This window comes from Festucalex cinctus, chromosome 1 (genome assembly GCF_051991245.1).
Source record: "Festucalex cinctus isolate MCC-2025b chromosome 1, RoL_Fcin_1.0, whole genome shotgun sequence".
In the NCBI taxonomy this organism is placed as follows: domain Eukaryota; kingdom Metazoa; phylum Chordata; class Actinopteri; order Syngnathiformes; family Syngnathidae; genus Festucalex; species Festucalex cinctus.
Window position 1 is genome coordinate 4,662,514 of NC_135411.1, and position 20,074 is coordinate 4,682,587.

At 40.6% G+C, this 20,074-nt stretch overlaps 1 protein-coding gene across 1 annotated transcript in view; it reads right to left on the minus strand.

Moving 5' to 3' along the window:
- The window catches only part of LOC144007226 (uncharacterized), a 137,783-nt gene extending 126,812 nt beyond the window's left edge, over positions 1-10,971 (minus strand). Inside the window, exon 1 of the mRNA XM_077506661.1 lies at positions 10,527-10,971. Within this exon, the coding sequence (XP_077362787.1) occupies positions 10,527-10,650 (124 nt within the window). The 5' untranslated portion in view covers positions 10,651-10,971. The remainder of the gene's footprint in view (positions 1-10,526) is intronic.
- Positions 10,972-20,074: the final 9,103 nt, after the last annotated feature.

Genomic DNA, 20,074 nt, shown 5'->3' on the forward strand with positions numbered 1-20,074 from the left:
ACCACTCTCAGAGGACATATTTTTAGTTTCAGTTTCCAGTACAATAAAACGTGTTCATGGTAACTACTGAGCATACTGACAGCTTTTCTTATGATCTCACGGTTAAGGAGGCTGTCACAACACCCAATTTCTGTCTGGTGCCAGATGGCAACAATTCCCATCACTTGTCACGACAACACCAATAGTATTACCAGGTATGTATGGCTTTACTTTTTGTAGTTTCTTATTTAATTCTATGTTTCATATTTTCATTACAATGTTTGTAATATTTTCAGATTCAGGCACAGATGAGTTTAACTGGACGGACTTCTGCGACTTTGTGGTGTGGACAAAGTGTGATTGAGCGAGTCCACCCAGATCGCTCGTTTTGGCCAGTTGGAAAAGCCAGAGTTTTTTTTTCCCAAAATCCCCTCCTTACCTGAACTGCTCGGGAGAGCATTTACTAGATCAGCAGTGGACTTCCAGTGTTCCTGCTCAGCCGCTGTCACCTACCACTTGCTCATGTACTTCAAAGATGCGGAATAAAGTAGTTTTTTGTGCTGCAGCAGATTGTAAAATCAAATGATATCACTTGAAGTGTGCCAATCTAGACTGCCAAAAGGACAGTGGTTTTGTGACAAGTGTGAAACAAGGATTATTGGGAAAACTGTAACACAGTACTGGTACTTGTCTTACATTAAACAAATTTAAAAGAGAGCAACTTTTTCCTCTGTACATAGCATAATGAAAGTCATTGCGTACCCCATCAACATTACATCATACCGTCATCTCAGGATGGTAGGCACCTGTGCTAAAATAAACATTAATTAACAGTTCAATTTTTAACCCTGAAATTACTACATCTAATCATTATTCACTTCATTTTTTGTGCTTTTAGAAATAATAGAGATTTATGCCATTACTTTAAGAGGGACCATATTGCACATTGAGTCAAATCCTGTCATTTGTATTATGTATAGCTTTGTAAACAAACCCAACAATAGAATTTGTATAAACGCTGCCTTTATTAGCGCCAAACAAACAGTCGCATGTTGTCCTCCTCCAATGCTTTGATGCTCGCCTTCGTTTCCATCATGTCATTGGCAATCAAGTCGGTGTGGCATGAGATCCCTAAAGAAAAAAATAAATTAAAAAAAATCACAAAAAAATACGGTACCAGTAATAGGTTTAATATAGTAAAGTAGTATAGTTTTTTTGTCAGTGTAAAAGAAATGTACACATTTTGTTGCATTTTTTAATGTATGAACATTGCTACAGGCAAATACTTATTTCTATAAACACTTCCAAATGTCTCTAAAATATAAGGTGCGTGTACACACACAAACAAACACATACATTCACTCATGCATACAATATATCATGTAATGAATTCTGAGTGGCATACCAGAGTCAATGATGTCAGCAGTACTTGAGGGTACAGGTTACTGGAGCCATCTGGCTGCATAACTGCAACAAACTCTCTGCCACTTCGAGTCGTCTTTTCTTTGCTTGTCTCTCCTGTGCACGTTCATATCTTGGCACCGACTGGGCTGAGACATAGATGTTGTAACTTGGGACCCAACTTTAATGTTGGAGCCCAGTCGGGATGATTGGACAGAAAAACGGGCGCAGGGCGACCTGTTAAAATAAACAAATATATAAACAAATAAAATATGGAAAGACTGGTTATTTTACCGCAGTAGGGTGGCCGTGAATAAGTTCTTTAGCATGATGTGTAGGCTACCGGGGGTGTTTTCTTGCATCACCCCCGGGGGTCTGTTTTCTTGCATCAGCCCCTTCTGTCTCTTTTTTTTTCCAAGTTTACATTTTGCCACCAAAAAACATGTTATCGGCATTAAAAGCCCAAGACTAATCAATCCAATTTCAGCAGTAAACACTTTGCACTGGCACTACTTGGGTGAAAATGTTCGATGTTAGCTTTCGGCTAACGTCCGCTAGCCAGCTTGTACTACCGAACTTGCTTGCTCATGAATCCAAAACATAAGCAACTTGCCCATATATGGGCGGTCGAAACGTTATTAATCCTCATGCATTAAATAAAGGTAAACAAGCTTACCGCTCACAAAGTGATCGCTGCACACACGAGCCCAAAGTAACGACTTCCCTCCGGAGTCCGCACTCCTCTGTCTCCAGGCCCTGGTTCCTAATTATTTTCGGAATTCGGAAAAAAGACCGACCATTTTCCCCCTTGGCTTTGTTCGAACAGCCAACGATGCAGCAACAATGTACCATTTTAAACGCAGAAAACAAACGTGATAGATACGTGTTAGACCGAATCGCTACGTAAATGGAGGCCACCCAGCATGGCGACTACGAGAAATCCGAGGCGGAAGTGACGACATGTGCAAGCGACCTATTCCAAATATTCACGCCTTACCCACAATTCCCGATTTTGTACCCAATTTTTCCTCATGCATTCTTCATGGAAGATTCAAAATTTCCTTCCACATTTTTCATCCAATTTACTTCATTCCAACGTCAATATATTCCACCAAATCATACCACGAGCTCTTTTCCTGTTCCAAAATTCACGCCTTACTCGCAATTCCCGATTTCGTACACGTTTTTTCCAATGTATTCATAATGGGAGATTCTACATTTCACATTTACTTCCACAATTTTCATCCGATTCACTTTGTTCCAACTTCAATATATTCCACCAATTCACACCATGAGCTCTTCTTTTTCACTTCCAAAATTAACGCCTTACCACAATTCCCCATTTTGTACCCTACCTCTCCCTCCATTCTACATTTCACATTTACTTCCACATTCTTCATCCAATTCACCACATTCCAACTTCAATGTAGTCCACCAATTCTCCATCTTTAAAAGGCGCTTTCACACCAAAAAGCCCATGAACTTTGAGTTCATGGTAGAGTCAGTTCCGGGTCCGAAGAACTTGTGAGCGGCCCACGAGTTTGCGTTCACACAGCATGAAAGCGGGCAAGGTAGCTTATTCAAATGAGACTGATGACGTATGTCAGGGGGAAGGAAAAAAACAGCACTACCCCGCCTGTCCAGCAAGTGGCGGTACCGGTAAAACCGAATGACAAACAAGCAGGGTGACGTTGAAAAACGCGACCTTGGACCCTCCATCGCCATTTGTTGTGATACAAGGCGGCATGTTGGAGCATTATCATCTTTTTCTCTTCCTTGTCATGTTGCACAAAGTTGTGGTTGCAACTATTAGAACGTCAAGGGAGAGGTTGATGACAACCATTCGGACCTGCCGTACCTCAGCAAGACGAGAAATGGGTGGGCAGAACTCGCTCACACCTCGTGGAAAGACGGTCAAACCTGCAAACACGAAGACGCTTACTCCTGCAAGCGCGAAGACGTGCACTGGTAAGGCTTAAAAACACAATTATACGGAATTTATTTCACATTGGTAACTTGTAACATAATGTGATTAAAGTGAAGCGTGTTTCCGCGCGCGTCGGTCTTGTTTGTGGATATCTTGCCGTGACGCGCGCTTTCATGAACTCGGCAATCGCTGGAAACTGGTGTTACCAGCCTAAGTTATCGTGCAATTCACGGCAAAATAGGGCTTGATGGCGATTTGCTGTTCACGCTAAATCTACGCTTCGTAATTCATAATATCGTTGGAGCTGGATGTATTGTTAGACTGTCCACGTGTTGCTTTTTGCTTTAAAAAAAAAAAAAAAAAAAAAAAAAAAAAAAAAAAAAGACCGATCCAAAGTGTTGAAATGGCTTGCTTTCTTTGACAATGCACAAATGATAAGACAGACGTGCCGGGATTTAGGGAAAAGTTATTAATTTGGGAAGTGTTAGATTGCCACCTCAAGCTAGTGGTTTATTATAGGGCCACACATATAGGTGCATATTCTGCTATTTTAAGATGTTCTGGTATCATGTCATCTTAAAATAGCAGAATATGCACCTATATGTGTGGCCCTATAATAAACCACTAGCTTGAGGTGGCAATCTAACACTTCCCACACTTCCTTTTTTAAGATGTTCTGGTATCATGTCCCCCTCCGTGAGCCGGCACCTTAACGTGGTGGAGGGGTTTGCGTGTCCCAATGATCCTAGGAGCTATGTTGTCTGGGGCTTTATGCCCCTGGCAGGGTCACCCATGGCAAACAGGTCCTAGGTGAGGGGCTAGACTAAGAACGGCTCAGAAGACCCTTATGATGGAAAAGAACTTTGGAGACGCGTTTCCCTTGCCCGGACGCGGGTCAACGGGGCCCCCCTCTGGAGCCAGGCCTGGAGGTGGGGCTCGCTGGCGAGCACCTGGTGGCCGGGCCTGCACCCATGGGGCCCGGCCGGGCACAGCCCGAAGAGGCAACGTGGGTCCCCCTTCCCACGGGCTCACCACCGGTGGGAGGGGCCAAAGGGGTCGGATGCAGTGTAGGCTGGGTGGCAGCCAAGGGAGGAGACCTTGGCGGACCGACCCCCGGCTACAGAAGCTGGCTTTGGGACATGGAATGTCACCTCTCTGGCAGGGAAGGAGCCCGAGCTGGTGTGCGAGGCCGAGAAGTTCCGACTAGACATAGTCGGACTCGCCTCCACACACGGTTTGGGCTCTGGTACCAGCCCTCTTGAGAGGGGTTGGATTCTCTTCAACTCTGGAGTTGCCCACGGTGTGAGGCGCAGAGCAGGTGTGGGCATACTTATTGCCCCCCGGCTCGGCGCCTGTACGTTGGGGTTTACCCCGGTGGACGAGAGGGTAGCCTCCCTCCGCCTTCGGGTGGGGGGACGGGTCCTGACTGTTGTTTGTGCATATGCACCAAACAGCAGCTCAGAGTACCCACCCTTTTTGGAGTCCTTGGAGGGTGTGCTGGAGAGCGCTCCCTCTGGGGACTCCCTCGTCCTGCTGGGGGACTTCAACGCTCACGTGGGGAATGACAGTGAGACCTGGAGGGGCGTGATTGGGAGGAACGGCCCCCCTGATCGGAACCCGAGCGGTGTTCTGTTATTGGACTTCTGTGCTCGTCACGGTTTGTCCATAACGAACACCATGTTCAAGCATAAGGGTGTCCATATGTGCACTTGGCACCAGGACACCCTAGGCCGCAGTTCGATGATCGACTTTGTAGTCGTGTCATCGGATTTGCGGCCGCATGTTTTGGACACTCGGGTGAAGAGAGGGGCGGAGCTGTCAACTGATCACCACCTGGTGGTGTGTTGGCTCCGATGGTGGGGGAAGATGCCGGTCCGACCTGGCAGACCCAAACGTATTGTGAGGGTTTGCTGGGAACGTCTGGCGGAATCCCCTGTCAGAAAGAGTTTCACTGCCCACCTCCGGCAGAGCTTCTCCCTTGTCTCGGGGGAGGCGGGGGACATTGAGTCCGAATGGGCCATGTTCCGCGCCTCCATTGTTGAGGCGGCCGATCGGAGCTGTGGCCGTAAGGTGGTCGGTGCCTGTCGCGGCGGCAATCTTCGAACCCGCTGGTGGACACCAGCGGTAAGGGATGCCGTCAAGCTGTCCAAAGAGTTCCTCCTCGTCCTTTGGTGTCGTTCTCGCCGACATTTTTGACACAATAAGGCCAACAAAGTCACACTTGGTCTCTTCCTGACCACGTGTTGTGTGCTTCTCTTTGTTAGCGGCTAGCGAGCTAAGCTAAGCTAAGCTAAACTAAGCTAAAACTAAGCTAACCGAGACGAGTTTATACACACGCCGACATTTAATAAATGGTGTCGCAGACCTTCAAAATGGTGATGGGAGTCCTGTGTGTTCAGTTCAATACCGAATCAGAAAGAATGATTTTGCAGAGGACGTCTGATTAAACGCGATGTGGCCGCCCGCCAGTGCAGTGAGCACGTAAAGAAACGTGCGGCGGAAGTCAGGGGCAGGACACGCCCCCGCTGCGTTACGATTGGCTGCTGGAAATTGTCCGGAGGCTTCAGAGAAAGCATTGTCATCAAGTCATCGGCAGATGTCGCCATTTTTGCTGCAGTTCGAAAGTCTCATTCCCTTTTTCAATGTTTTGTTCCCGATATAATCGTAAAGTTTAAATGCCCGTTTAAATTGGACTTATTCAAAAGAGCTGAAGTTTATTGTGGTGAATGTCTAGTTTAAAAATTTGCCATCAAAGTTGAACAAGCATTTTGATGTAAACTGAATGTTTATTATCAGGGATGAGTTTAATTTGTTGTAATAGCTTATAATGTACCGGCCCGAGCTATGAATAAATGTTTGATAGCGTATCTGATATAAAGTAAAGAAAAAAGAAAAGTAAAGAAAGTAGTATACTTCCCAATTAATTGTAAATTGACAGATTTTTTTTCCACTTTGTACAGCCATTACTTTTTTAGTTTATTATATTGAACATAAATATTCGTGTTTAACACATTATTCTTGGGCCTTTAAATTGATATTAACACAGAATTTTTAAAAAGGTAATAAACTGAAATGATAATCATCTTACTAGAAAAATACGAGATGCAAAATGCATTAGGGCATCATAAGTCCCACGGTAACAGGTTGGATTATTTACAGTTTCGGTTCGGCCCGTCTGTGTTCCGTTCGGTCGCTTTCACACAGCACTTTTTTTTTTTTTGGTACCCCTTCATGGGTTGCTAATCCAATATGGCGGCATCCATGGTTATCTCGTCATATCCTTCCAGCGACGCTGTAGCCAATCATATTGCAGCGGGGCGGGTACAGCCTCAGAACAGCTACCAGCTAGCATGCTACATCACACCAAAATCTGGAAAGGGTGGGGGGGGGGGGGGGGTGCCTTTTGGCGGGGCGTTTGCAATTTATGCAATGGACTTTGGAACTGTTTTTGTTCACCAAGGGACATCGCTATTGCGTCTTCTAATCCAACGCAAGATTCATCATCGAACGTTGGAATTCCAACTGGCTGGAAATCGTTTTGGTCATGACTGAATTGTGCGTTTTGTTTCAAACGGGATCTTGGTTTAAACGCAATATTCGATGTTAGCATAGCACGACTTTAGTTTTGTAAAACTCGTAGGCAGGGAAATCCCGCTCAAAATAAAGGTGGGACGTCATCTTGTCCGTTTCATTTGACATCCAGTGTGGTGGTGTTGAGAGAGCGTGAATGAAGAGATGAGGTGCATACTTTGAGAATAAAGTAGGTAAATATAAGTAGGTAAGTATAAAAGCAAAAAAATATATATATATATATATAAGATGTAGGGAAGTGAATAAGTAAATATAACTATAAATAAAATAACAGAAAATACAGAAGGCACCATAAAACACTGAAATGATGCGAAGTTTCATGCTGAGTCAAAGACCAAAGAATAAAGATGTCTGGCAAAAATGATCCGAAATGTTATCCATATCGTACAGCCCTAAATCCAAAAAGCAAATGAAGGCAACTGCTAGCTAATCTCAGATAGAAGGGGCTGGGTCACAGTCATTCCGCCGCTTTTGCAGTTGTCACAATGCTACTGTTCAACCTGAACAACATTAGATTTAGGTTGATGAAGTGTGCTCCCCCAAAAAAGGTAATGCACTCTCTTTCTGGTGACAGGTCTGGCTCTTTAGTTAAGAAAATGAAATGAAAATGCGAGTAAGCTGTCCTGGCTCAAACTTTCAAAAAAAACAAAACAAAAAAAAAGGAAAAAAAAAAACTGATCACGGTCAGATTCTCAGGTGGATGTGCAGGCTGATACAGCACGGACGTCATAAATTAACTGGGCTGCTCATGCTGTAGCGAAAAGTGAAGCTGGCGGCGGCCATCTTGTGTTGCCAAACCTACAGTAAGTTGACTTTTCAGCAGCATTTTTTCCACGTTATTTTCTTCCTCTACAGCGAAAATACCACTGTGACGTACGGTTCTACCATTAAGTATAAAATAACTGTGGGAAATGCTCTAAATGTAAATATTTTGTGGTTGGTCTAATAATTTGAGTGGGGGTCGTGTTTGTGGTTGGTCTAATAAGTTGTGCACGCTCTGGGACGGGGGGCACCACCAGAAATCCTGCCTCGGGTGCCAAGTTGCTTAGGTACGCCACTGGTCACGACCCACAGCTCGTGACCATAAGTGAGGGTCGGAACGTAGGTCGACTGGTAAATCGAGAGCTTCTCCTTTTGGCTCAGCTCTTTCGTCACCACGACGGACCAATACAGAGTCCGCATTACTGCAGACTCTGCACCGATCCACCTGTCGATCTCCCGTTCCATTATGCCTCACTCGTAAACAAGACCCCAAGATACTTGAACTCCTCCACTTGGGGGAGGATCTCATCCCCGACCCGGAGAGGACACGCCACCCTTTTCCGATTGAGGACCATGGTCTCGGATTTGGAGGTGCGGATCCTCATCCCAACCGCTTCACACTCGGCTGCGAACCGTTCCAGTGAGAGTTGGAGATCCCAGCCTGAAGAAGCCAACAGCACCACATCATCAAATAGTTGACAAAGATGTGATGAGAATGGACAAGCTAAGAGGTTTGTGAACAGTGTTAATAAACACGGGGATCTTGATGCTTCAGACTACAGGTAACATATAAATCATTGAAACACATTTATGAAATCTATGGGGAGAGATTTGTCTAAAATCTCACTGTTTCAGAGAAAAATAGTTTGCTGACAAGCTCAATTTAAGTTAAAAATAAATAAATAAATAAAATTGATTCTCTAAAAATGAAAACCAGTTGGTTGTTAATTATTACATGCAAATGTGTTTTTTTGTCTTCTGTATTTATATTGTTCTTTGACCAAGAAAGTATATAGGCCTATCGGTATATTTGTATTTCTATCCAAATATACGATTATTCACTAGAATTTTCAGTAGGATATCCGAATACCAAAATATTCGATAGCTGCAGCACTAATAATACTAATTTTGAGTTGTGGCACGCCCACACGAGTTATTTTACCACACACCCATGTCAAAACTAGCTTACTGCACACACACTGCACCCCAACTTCAAATTTTTGCTAACGTCATAATAATAATAATAATAATAATAATAATAATAAATATTATACATTTTGTTGGGTCCAAAAGCAACTTACATAACTATAGTTTCATATGATTGTAATTGTCTTATTTTCAAATGTTTAAATATTTTCTTGATTTGAACAAATTATAATTGTTTTGAATAATCTTGATTTCAATTATTACCAAAATAATTGTGATGATTATTTTTTTCCATAATAGAGCAGCCCTAGTCTGATGTGAATATGTGTATCTTGTGCTCATCTTTCCCTTCAATTTTCTATTTCAGGCAGGATATACTGAAACGAAGATTGAGGTGTGATTTCCCCCAGCTGGTTTTTCACACCCCTTTCCAGCAACAACTCTGAAATGGTTTTTGTAGAGACATTATCAACAACTGACAAACTTTTAGACAGGGTACCTCACTCATCAGATACATCAACTACTGAGTCTACTGATGTAAGCCAAGAAAGTGACACTAACACATAGCTGGTACAACATCAGGTTGGAAAATCACAGGGCATACGAGGACACTTTAAAATGCAGGGCTGTAAAATCTATGTAAAATCTGCCATTTTGTTTGTTTCATTATCAAGATGTTAACTCTCCATTTTAACACTTTTCAAGCAAAAATAAAAATGTCTGTATTCAATTTTCCACAAAAAAATGCCCAAAACAAAGCTGTTCCATTGAAGTTCCATGGTTTTATTGTGAATGCACATTTGATTTTTATTTGATTTTTTTTTTTTTTTTATATTAATATTTTATTGTGTGTCGGGCATAAATAACATGCTGTGATGACATAATCTGATACTTTAATAAATATTCTATGTTATAATAATCTGGGCTCTGAATGCATCTATTTTCATCTAGTCCATTTTGCCTTGTTCCAGGTTTGTGGTGCATGGTAGTATTTTTGGCCAATGTATGCTGCTTCTTGTGTACCTTTCATGACGCAATAGGTTGTGAATTGTTTTCATATATGAAACATAAACATAGCTAAATGTAACATCCGTGTGCTGGTTTCACTTCTAGTTGAAGCGTTTCTTTGTTTTTTTGGCACAAATTTAATATATTTAATGATCTAAATTCACATGATTGCACCAAACCACCAATACTTGTTTCTGATGTTAGGTACATGTATTTATAACATCTGGGAATGATTTTCTGTCGCCAAATTTAATGTAAGACGTTTTACAACCAAAAACAGCAGCACAAGATTTTCGTTTTTTGTTATTTACCTAAATATGCATTTCTGGCTTGTGACAAAATTGGGGCAGGAAAACATTGGGTGAACTTTTAACCCAAAGTTCAGAAGGGTATTATCTATCAAAAAATGCATTGAACAAGTAGTGCCCAGACAGTGGAGCGAAACTCATTTTCTAGGCACTTTTTTGGGGTTCACCCCACGGCCTAAAAGGGCGAACAGAAAAAAATGAACTGACTTGACCGCGTAAAAAGAAAAGGCGGCTAGCTTTGCCTCAGTTGTAGCTCTGCTAAATCCAATTCTTATCGACTGAGAAATGTACCAAACCGACTGAAGAAAAAAACTGTGTATCGTAACAAAGTGCCCCGGTAAAGATTCCTTTCAAAATAAATTCGGACATATGGTTGAAAAGTGTCGATGAAACAAGTGACAAACCTGCTCTGTTCAACACAACTCGAGGCTGCTTGTAAACGGCGTCCAGCAGTTGACGTTGTCGCTCGTTGTCCTCCTGTGCTCCACAAAGCTCCTCTTCGTACTTGACTTTCGCCATTGTGAACATCTTCACACGATATTCACGACACTTTACGCTCACGATTGACGTCTGCTGAGCCAATTTGTCGATAGCAAACGCGTCTCGTTTTTTGGCACCTAGCAAGCTAAGCTAAACTAAGCTAAGCTAAGCTAAGCTAAGCTAAGCTAAGGCAAAATAAAGAGGGCCGAGAGATACGATTGAACCAGACACGAAACGTAGCAATTATGTTTGACTTCAATAAAGTAGTGACGGGGCAAAGTGTCGATGTGTCAGTTCGTTCCGTACGAATTCGTGTTGAATTATTTTTATAGTGAAGCCGAGCGTAAAAGCGTCGTGCCTGGAATGGAGTCGCTCTTCTGCTCCCACGTGAAATCTACGGCAATTACAGTTGGACAAATCTCATGTCACGAAAATGTTAATATTTAATTTTACTTAAAAATTTAAAAAAAAAAAGCTCATAAAATTATACGTTTAATTCTAGATTCATTTGGATAATAAAAATAAATAGACCTTTAAACTGCACTCGGACGAATAAGAAGAAACATGTTTATCTCCTGTACATACGAGTAGCCCAGTTTAGTTTTTATTTTTTTAAATCTCTATTCACTCAATCAGTATACAAAATATTGGGGGGGAAATAATACAATCATTGTATACACGATAAACAATTAGAACATAGAACACGCCAGGAAAGTTAAAACATACAAAAGCTAAACCAAATAAAATCAATAGTATAACTGAAAGAAAAGAAAATAGTTTGATACAAAATCATATAAATAAATGATAAGTTTGCAATAGTTATACGTTTTTACAGCTTTTGCACAGACAACCAGACAATGACAAAAAATAATTTCTCACGGATACAAAAAAATAAACAATAAAGGATTGTTTCTTATGTGTAAATTTAGACTTATGAATGTAAAACTTCGCTAGAATAATCATTAAGATTTATCAAATGAAACTGTGTATCGACATTATTATCAAATTCAAATACACCAAAATAATACATGCTTCCAAAGTAAGGAGAAATCTGGATAAATGTGGATTATAATGAATTGTGATAATGTACCCCAGAATTATTAGTAGCACAGTTTTTTTTTTTAAACATCCTTGCTGTTTTACCTCAGACTGTAAATCTGTAAATCCACCCAAGAGTCTCTGGTCTTTTTTTTTTTTTTTTTTTTGGACAGCGTGATTTATGGTGATTTAAATTTGTTAAAAACAAGAGGACTTCGGACATTTTCCAACTTGCCTTAAGGGCGTATAAATGATATGTTACATGACGTTTACAGGAGGAAACTTGTTTAATTCATTGTTTATGAAAGAATCACAACTGTTCAACAAATAATATTGGGTCCTTACGTGCACACATATGACAGAAAAGATGGCGCTTTCAAGCAGCAATGCCAGTTAAGTGGGGATTTTGGGAGGTTGTTGTGCTGTTAGACTAGCTCAGGGGTGTCAAAACTCAGTTTTGTTGCAGTCCTCAGGGTTTATCTCAGAGGGCTGTTATGACGGGGAAACCAAATGTTTAAAAAATGTTTTAAAAAAAATAAATAAAAATGCTTAGAAAAGACAGACATTTTTTTAAAGTATGATTTTACAGTGTTTCACCCACAAATTTTCAGAGGTTCAAAATGGTCACCAGCCAAGTTTCAAAAATGGCGTTTTGGCATTGTTCTCCCGAGGCATTTATTTGTTTCCCGTTTTTGAAACCTGTAAACTCTGAACGTTCTCAAAACGTTGAAAAAATATTTCCAAACCTGAAAAGTGGGTTTGAATCTCCAAAAAGTATATAAAATCATTCAAAATGACAACCCTTTTTTTTTTTTTTTTTACAGTTTCACCCACAAATTTTCAGAGATTCAAAACGGTCACCAGCCAAGTTTCAAAAATGGCATTTTGGCATTGTTTTCCCGAGGCATTGGTTGAAAGACTGAAAATGTTTTCAATGTTGTTTTGAAACTGCAATTGACCTTTCGCATTAGCTCCGCCCCCCTTAGTTACTGTTGCTAGTCCGTCAAGCTTGGTGCCTCCGACAGCACAAGCCGTGACGGGAAGACTTACACCGGCGTGTATTTGTGATTTCTTTTGGAGCAATAGCAGTGCAATATCCTCCAGATCGAGGCAAAAAGGTTTACAATATGCAGTGGAGGGTTATAGTCATAATATGAAATTAGCCAGCGAAGGGGAAACACACAGGACGCACGCTAAATCTGAGAAAGCCCCATGACCTATACTTCAGATGCAACCAGCACAGCATTATGGACCAGTCGTGCTCTTGTACTGCCGGGTAAGTTTTCTTACTTATATTAGTCTAGTATTGTTAAAATATGAGGATTACTGTTAGGTCAGCAAGTTAGCTAAACCTCGGTGTTTATAGCTAGCTAAACATTAGTGGGGGTTTTTTGTCTTTGAAAGCATCAGATCAGTCATTGTTATTCTTTGTCCATCATAAAAAAAAAAATGTCACCCTCGCCATGGATGTAGTTCAGGTTATATGGCTGGTTGGGATACTCCGGAGACGGGTGTCCGTTCACAAAATGCTGCATGAAAAATGAAAACAAGATAAGCTCTGGGCACTTATTAGGACGCTTAAGTTTGCCAAACTTGACGAAGCTTTGTGTTAACGTTAGCTCGCAACATTTAGATGAATGCAAAAGCTAACAGAAGACATTAAACTAACATTAACCACTGACTGAACAAGCTTAACTTAGATGGCAGTGACATTCTAGTAATATATTTTATTCATTAATAGTAACTACAATAACTTTGATATCGTTTTGTTATTGCCCCGAAAGCAAACTACACTACAGCTAGCTAGTTAGCCCGATAGAGTTAGCATAGCTTACCTTAGCACAGTCCGATTTACATACTCCGTAGGCACACCGCTTCATCATTTTGGAGGTCCGGAGCTTGTTAATGGTTGTCACTCTTCTTCCGTAAAGTTTTATGGTGGTTAGCAGTCTCGTAAGCCATCAAATAAAATCAATCAGACTATGGACGTCATCGAGAGCTGAGTAAAGCTTGACGGACTATGCTTACATAGCAACGGTTGCTAAATGTGTGATTGGTCAATGCTTTTGGGGGGGCGGAGTTTGCGAAAGGTCAATTACGGATTCAACTCACCTGACTTTTGGCAGCGATATTCGGCCGAGCAAGAAAAGAAAAAGTGTCGTCAATAGTGCATAGAATTTGCCGGCACTCGACTAGAACTTTTCCTGGCTCAAATCTTAAAAAAAAAAAAAAAAGACCAGAGACTCTTGGGTGGATTTACAGATTTACAGTCTGAGGTAAAACAGCAAGGATGTTTTAAAAAAAACTGTGCTACTAATAATTCTGGGGTACATTATCACAATTCATTAGAATCCACATTTATCCAGATTTCTCCTTACTTTGGAAGCATGTCTTATTTTGGTATATTTGAATTTGATAATAATGTCAATACACATTTTCATTTGATAAATCTTATGATTATTCTAGCGAAGTTTTACATTCATAAGTCTAAATTTACACATAAGAAACAATCCTTTATTGATTTTTTTTTTGTATCCATGAGAAATTATTTTTTGTCATTGTCTGGTTGTCTGTGCTGCGATTGGTTGGCAACCAGTCCAGGGTGTCCCCCGCCTACTGCCCAGAGCCAGCTGAGATAGGCGCCAGCAGCCCCCGCGACCCTTGTGAGGAATAAGCGGTCAACAAAATGGATGGATGGATGGTTGTCTGTGTCCAAAAGCTGTAAAAACATATAACTATTGCAAACTTATTATTTATTTATATGATTTTGTATCAAACTATTTTCTTTTCTTTCAGTTATACTATTGATTTTATTTGGTTTAGCTTTTGTATGTTTTAACTTTCCTGGCATGTTCTATGTTCTAATTGTTTATAGTGTATACAATGATTGTATTATTTCCCCCCCAATATTTTGTATACTGATTGAGTGAATAGAGATTTAAAAAATAAAAACTAAACTGGGCTACTCGTATGTACAGGAGATAAACATGTTTCTTCTTATTCGTCCGAGTGCAGTTTAAAGGTCTATTTATTTTTTATTATCCAAATGAATCTAGAATTAAACGTATAATTTTATTAGCTTTTTTTTTATTATTTGTTTTAAGTAAAATTAAATATTAACATTTTCGTGACATGAGATTTGTCCAACTGTAATTGCCGTAGATTTCACGTGGTAGCAGAAGAGCTTCTCCATTCCAGGCACGACGCGTTTACGCTCGGCTTCACGATAAAAATAATTCAACACGAATTCGTACGGAACGAACTGACACATCGACACTTTGCCCCGTCACTACTTTATTGAAGTCAAACATAATTGCTACGTTTCGTGTCTGGTTCAATCGTATCTCTCGGCCCTCTTTATTTTGTCTTGTCTTAGCTTAGCTTAGCTTAGTTTAGCTTAGCTTAGCTTGCTAGGCGCCAAAAAACGAGACGCGTTTGCTATCGCCAAATTGGCTCAGCAGACGTCAATCGTGAGCGTAAAGTGTCGTGAATATCGTGTGAAGATGTTCACAATGGCGAAAGTCAAGTACGAAGAGGAGCTTTGTGGAGCACAGGAGGACAACGAGCGACAACGTCAACTGCTGGACGCCGTTTACAAGCAGCCTCGAGTTGTGTTGAACAGAGCAGGTTTGTCACTTGTTTCATCGACACTTTTCAACCATATGTACGTTTTTATTTCTGTAAGGACTCTTCACCGGGTCACTTTGTTACGATACACAGTTGTTGTTTTTTTTCAGTCGGTTTGGTACATTTCTCAGTCGATACGAATTGGATTTAGCAGAACTACAACTGAGGTAAAGCTAGCCGCCTTTTCTTTTTACGCGGTCAAGTCAGCCGTCTTTTCTTTTTACGCGGTCAAGTCAGCCGCCTTTTCTTTTTACGCGGTCAAGTCAGCCGCACTTAATTTTTTTCTGTTCGCCCTTTTCTAGGATTTACGGTAGTGTGCTCGAAGAGACGCTGGCGCGGAGAATGTGACCGGTTTTCAAAATAAAAGATCGGTTTTCAAAAATAAAATTGAATTCAAACGCAGTTTAAAGTATGCTTGGTTTTATTATTATTATTGTTATTATTGTTATTATTATTATTATTATTAACAGTTTAAAAGCTGTTTCACAATAACAGTACCAATTCAAATAGGTCGCTTGCACATCGTAATGCATCATGGGAGTTTTTTCTTCGGGCGCCATCTTGGGTGTCCGCCGGTTCACAAGGTACACTCGTGAGTTACACGGTAGAGCTTATCAACCTGATGTCATTTTCGCAGTATTTTCACGATTTACCGGAAGATCAAAAACAACGATACAGGCAGAAGGTGTCTCTGTGTGGTGGGATTGATCCTAATTACGTCCTGACCAAGGGTGATTTTTTTTTTGACGGAGAAAGCTTGCTGGCCAAATGTGACTTCTCTGGACATTTTTCACTACCTCGTGTTGACCACATGCTCCATAACACGCCAACAAATCCCTGGAGGCTTACAATTATTTTGTAAGCGGGTGGATACAGAGTGTAAACTTTAACATCGCATCAGAAGAAATTGTTGCTGTTGCACGTAAGTAAACCACATGGTGTTGGTAATTCTGCACACAAAAATGTTGATTTGTTCTCAGGCTTCCTGTTATCATTGTGTTTATATGCATAGCTGGGTTTACCTGATGTGGTTTTTCTAATCATTTTATCACAGGCAAATATGGCAGAGCGTATAAGAATAAAAAGTAACTATGCACAGCCTCCCCGTGGCTTAATTAAATTTAATGCTACCCTTTCACTAGTTACATGTTACTTAATCAACTTACTCTAAATGGTTAAGGTTAACCACTCTCAGAGGACGTATTTTTAGGTTCAGTTTCCAGTACAATAAAACGTGTTCATGGTAACTACTGAGCATACTGACAGCTTTTCTTATGATCTCACGGTTAAGGAGGCTGTCACAACACCCAATTTCTGTCTGGTGCCGGATGGCAACAATTCCCATCACTTGTCACGACAACACCAATATTATTACCAGGTATGTATGGCTTTACTTTTTGTAGTTTCTTATTTAATTCTATGTTTCATATTTTCATTACAATGTTTGTAATATTTTCAGATTCAGGCACAGATGAGTTTAACTGGACGGACTTCTGCGACTTTGTGGTGTGGACAAAGTGTGATTGAGCAAGTCCACCCAGATCGCTCATTTTGGCCAGCTGGAAAAGCCAGAGTTTTTTTTTCCCCAAAGTCCCCTCCTTACCTGAACTGCTCGGGAGAGCATTTACTAGATCAGCAGTGGACTTCCAGTGTTCCTGCTCAGCCGCTGTCACCTACCACTTGCTCATGTACTTCAAAGATGCGGAATAAAGTAGTTTTTTGTGCTGCAGCAGATTGTAAAATCAAATGATATCACTTGAAGTGTGCCAATCTAGACTGCCAAAAGGACAGTGGTTTTGTGACAAGTGTGAAACAAGGATTATTGGGAAAACTGAAACACAGTACTGGTACTTGTCTTACATTAAACAAATTTAAAAGAGAGCAACTTTTTCCTCTGTACATAGTATAATGAAAGTCATTGCGTACCCCATCAACATTACATCATACCGTCATCTCAGGATGGTAGGCACCTGTGCTAAAATAAACTACATTAACAGTTCAATTTTATCCCTGAAATTACTACATCTAATCATTATTCACTTCATTTTTTTGTGCTTTTAGAAATAATGGAGATTTATGCCATTACTTTAAGAGGGACCATATTGCACATTGAGTCAAATCCTGTCATTTGTATTATATATAGCTTTGTAAACAAACCCAACAATAGAATTTGTACAATCACTGCCTTTATTAGCTCCAAACAAACAGTCGCATGTTGTCCTCCTCCAATGCTTTGATGCTCGGCTTCGTTTCCATCATGTCATTGGCAATCAAGTCGGTGTGGCATGAGATCCCTAAAGAAATAATTAAAAAAAAAAAGATCACAAAAAAATACGGTACCAGTAATAGGTTTAATATAGTACAGTAGTATAGTTTTTTTGTCAGTGTAAAAGAAATGTACACATTTTGTTGCATTTTTTAATGTATGAACATTGCTACAGGCAAATACTTATTTCTATAAACACTTCCAAATGTCTCTAAAATATAAGGTGCGTGTACACACACAAACATAAACACATACATTCACTCATGCATACAATATATCATGTAATGAATTCTGAGTGGCATACCAGAGTCAATGATGTCAGCAGTACTTGAGGGTACAGGTTACTGGAGCCATCTGGCTGCATAACTGCAACAAACTCTCTGCCACTTCGAGTCGTCTTTTCTTTGCTTGTCTCTCCTGTGCACGTTCATATCTTGGCACCGACTGGGCTGAGACATAGATGTTGTAACTTGGGACCCAACTTTAATGTTGGAGCCCAGTCGGGATGATTGGACAGAAAAACGGGCGCAGGGCGACCTGTTAAAATAAACAAATATATAAACAAATAAAATATGGAAAGACTGGTTATTTTGCCGCAGTAGGGTGGCCGTGAATAAGTTCTTTAGCATGATGTGTAGGCTACCGGGGGTCTGTTTTCTTGCATCAGCCCCTTCTGTCTCTTTTTTTTCCAAGTTTACATTTTGCCACCAAAAAACATGTTATCGGCATTAAGAGCCCAAGACTAATCAATCCAATTTCAGCAGTAAACACTTTGCACTGGCACTACTTGGGTGAAAATGTTCGATGTTAGCTTTCGGCGAACGTCCGCTAGCCAGCTTGTACTACCGAACTTGCTTGCTCATGAATCCAAAACATAAGCAACTTGCCCATATATGGGCGGTCGAAACGTTATTAACTCATTGACTGCCATTTACGGAAAAAGACGTCAAATAATGCATTTTTGCTGGGCTGGCAGTGAATGTTTTAAACACAATGTGCCAATATATTTTGTGATTATATTGCAGCATCCTTTCTTCCCTTTTTCTTTTTTTAAGGCAAATTTTGCTTAAAAATCCGTCAATTTTGGTTACATCTCATCTTAACTCATTGATTGCCATTGACGGAAAAAGACGTCAAATAATGCATTTTTGCTGGGCTGGCAGTGAATGTGTTAATCCTCATGCATTAAATAAAGGTAAACAAGCTTACCGCTCACAAAGTGATGGCTGCACACACGAGCCCAAAGTAACGACTTCCCTCCGGAGTCCGCACTCCTCTGTCTCCAGGCCCTGGTTCCTAGTTATTTTCGGAATTCGGAAGAAAGGCCGACCATTTTCCCCCTTGGCTTTGTTCGAACAGCCAACGATGCAGCAACAATGTACCATTTTAAACGCAGACAACAAACGTGATAGATACGTGTTGACCGAATCACGACGTAAATGGAGGCCACCCAGCATGGCGACTACGACAAATCCGAGGCGGAAGTGACGACATGTGCAAGCGACCTATTTCACTGGGAATGCACTCTTGTGGGGTGATATTGAGCAATAACATTGATATGTACAATATTAAGTTAACGGTAATTTAAAATGAAGGAAAGGTTGAAATTGAGAAAAAAATAGGTGTGTATCATCGAGCAGACATGCCACTTTGAGGCAGAACTAATTTGGGGTCAATAGGTCATATGACCTAGAAGCTATAAAGCAGAAAATAAGTGGAAGTCTAAAATAAAATAAAAGGTGTGCATCATCTATCAGACATGGCACTATGATGCAGCATTGGTTTGGGGTCAATAGGTCACATGGCCTGGAAGCTATTGAGCAAAGAAGCTGAAATTTACAGATAATGAGAAAAAAAATTGTTAAAAATAGGCGGAGGTCTTTTTTTTTTTTTTAAAGGCTGTATGCAAATGAATATGTACAATTTTCTCTTGTTTCCTACAATATTAGTTGCTGATGTCATGTTGATCAAAATGTATGGTGTGTTGACCCTAGTCTCACACCTTGACTCCGCAACATTTTTGCATAATTTTTTTTTGCATATTTTTTTTTTTTTTGCACAATGAAAAATGGTTGAACAAGTTACAATACGTCAACCATATTTCTATATATTCCCAGTAGACTTTTTTTTTTTTTTTTTTTTTTTTTTTTTTTTTTTTTTTTTTTTTTTTTTTTTTTTTTTGGGCAAATGTTAACTTTTAATAATCAAAAATCAATTCAACCAATGAGCAACCCGTTTTCTGAAATTTGTGTTTTCATCTCTAATATTCTAATATAAATTATGGTGAAAACAGTGCCTCTGGATTGGCAGACCGGGGTGGTGGTCCCCCTTTTTAAGAAGGGGGACCGGAGGGTGTGTTCCAACTATAGAGGGATCACACTCCTCAGCCTCCCTGGTAAGGTCTATTCAGGGGTGCTGGAGAGGAGGGTCCCTCGGGAAGTCGAATCTCGGATTCAGGAGGAGCGGTGCGGTTTTCGTCCTGGCCGTGGAACAGTGGACCAGCTCTACACCCTCAGCAGGATCCTCGAGGGTGCGTGGGAG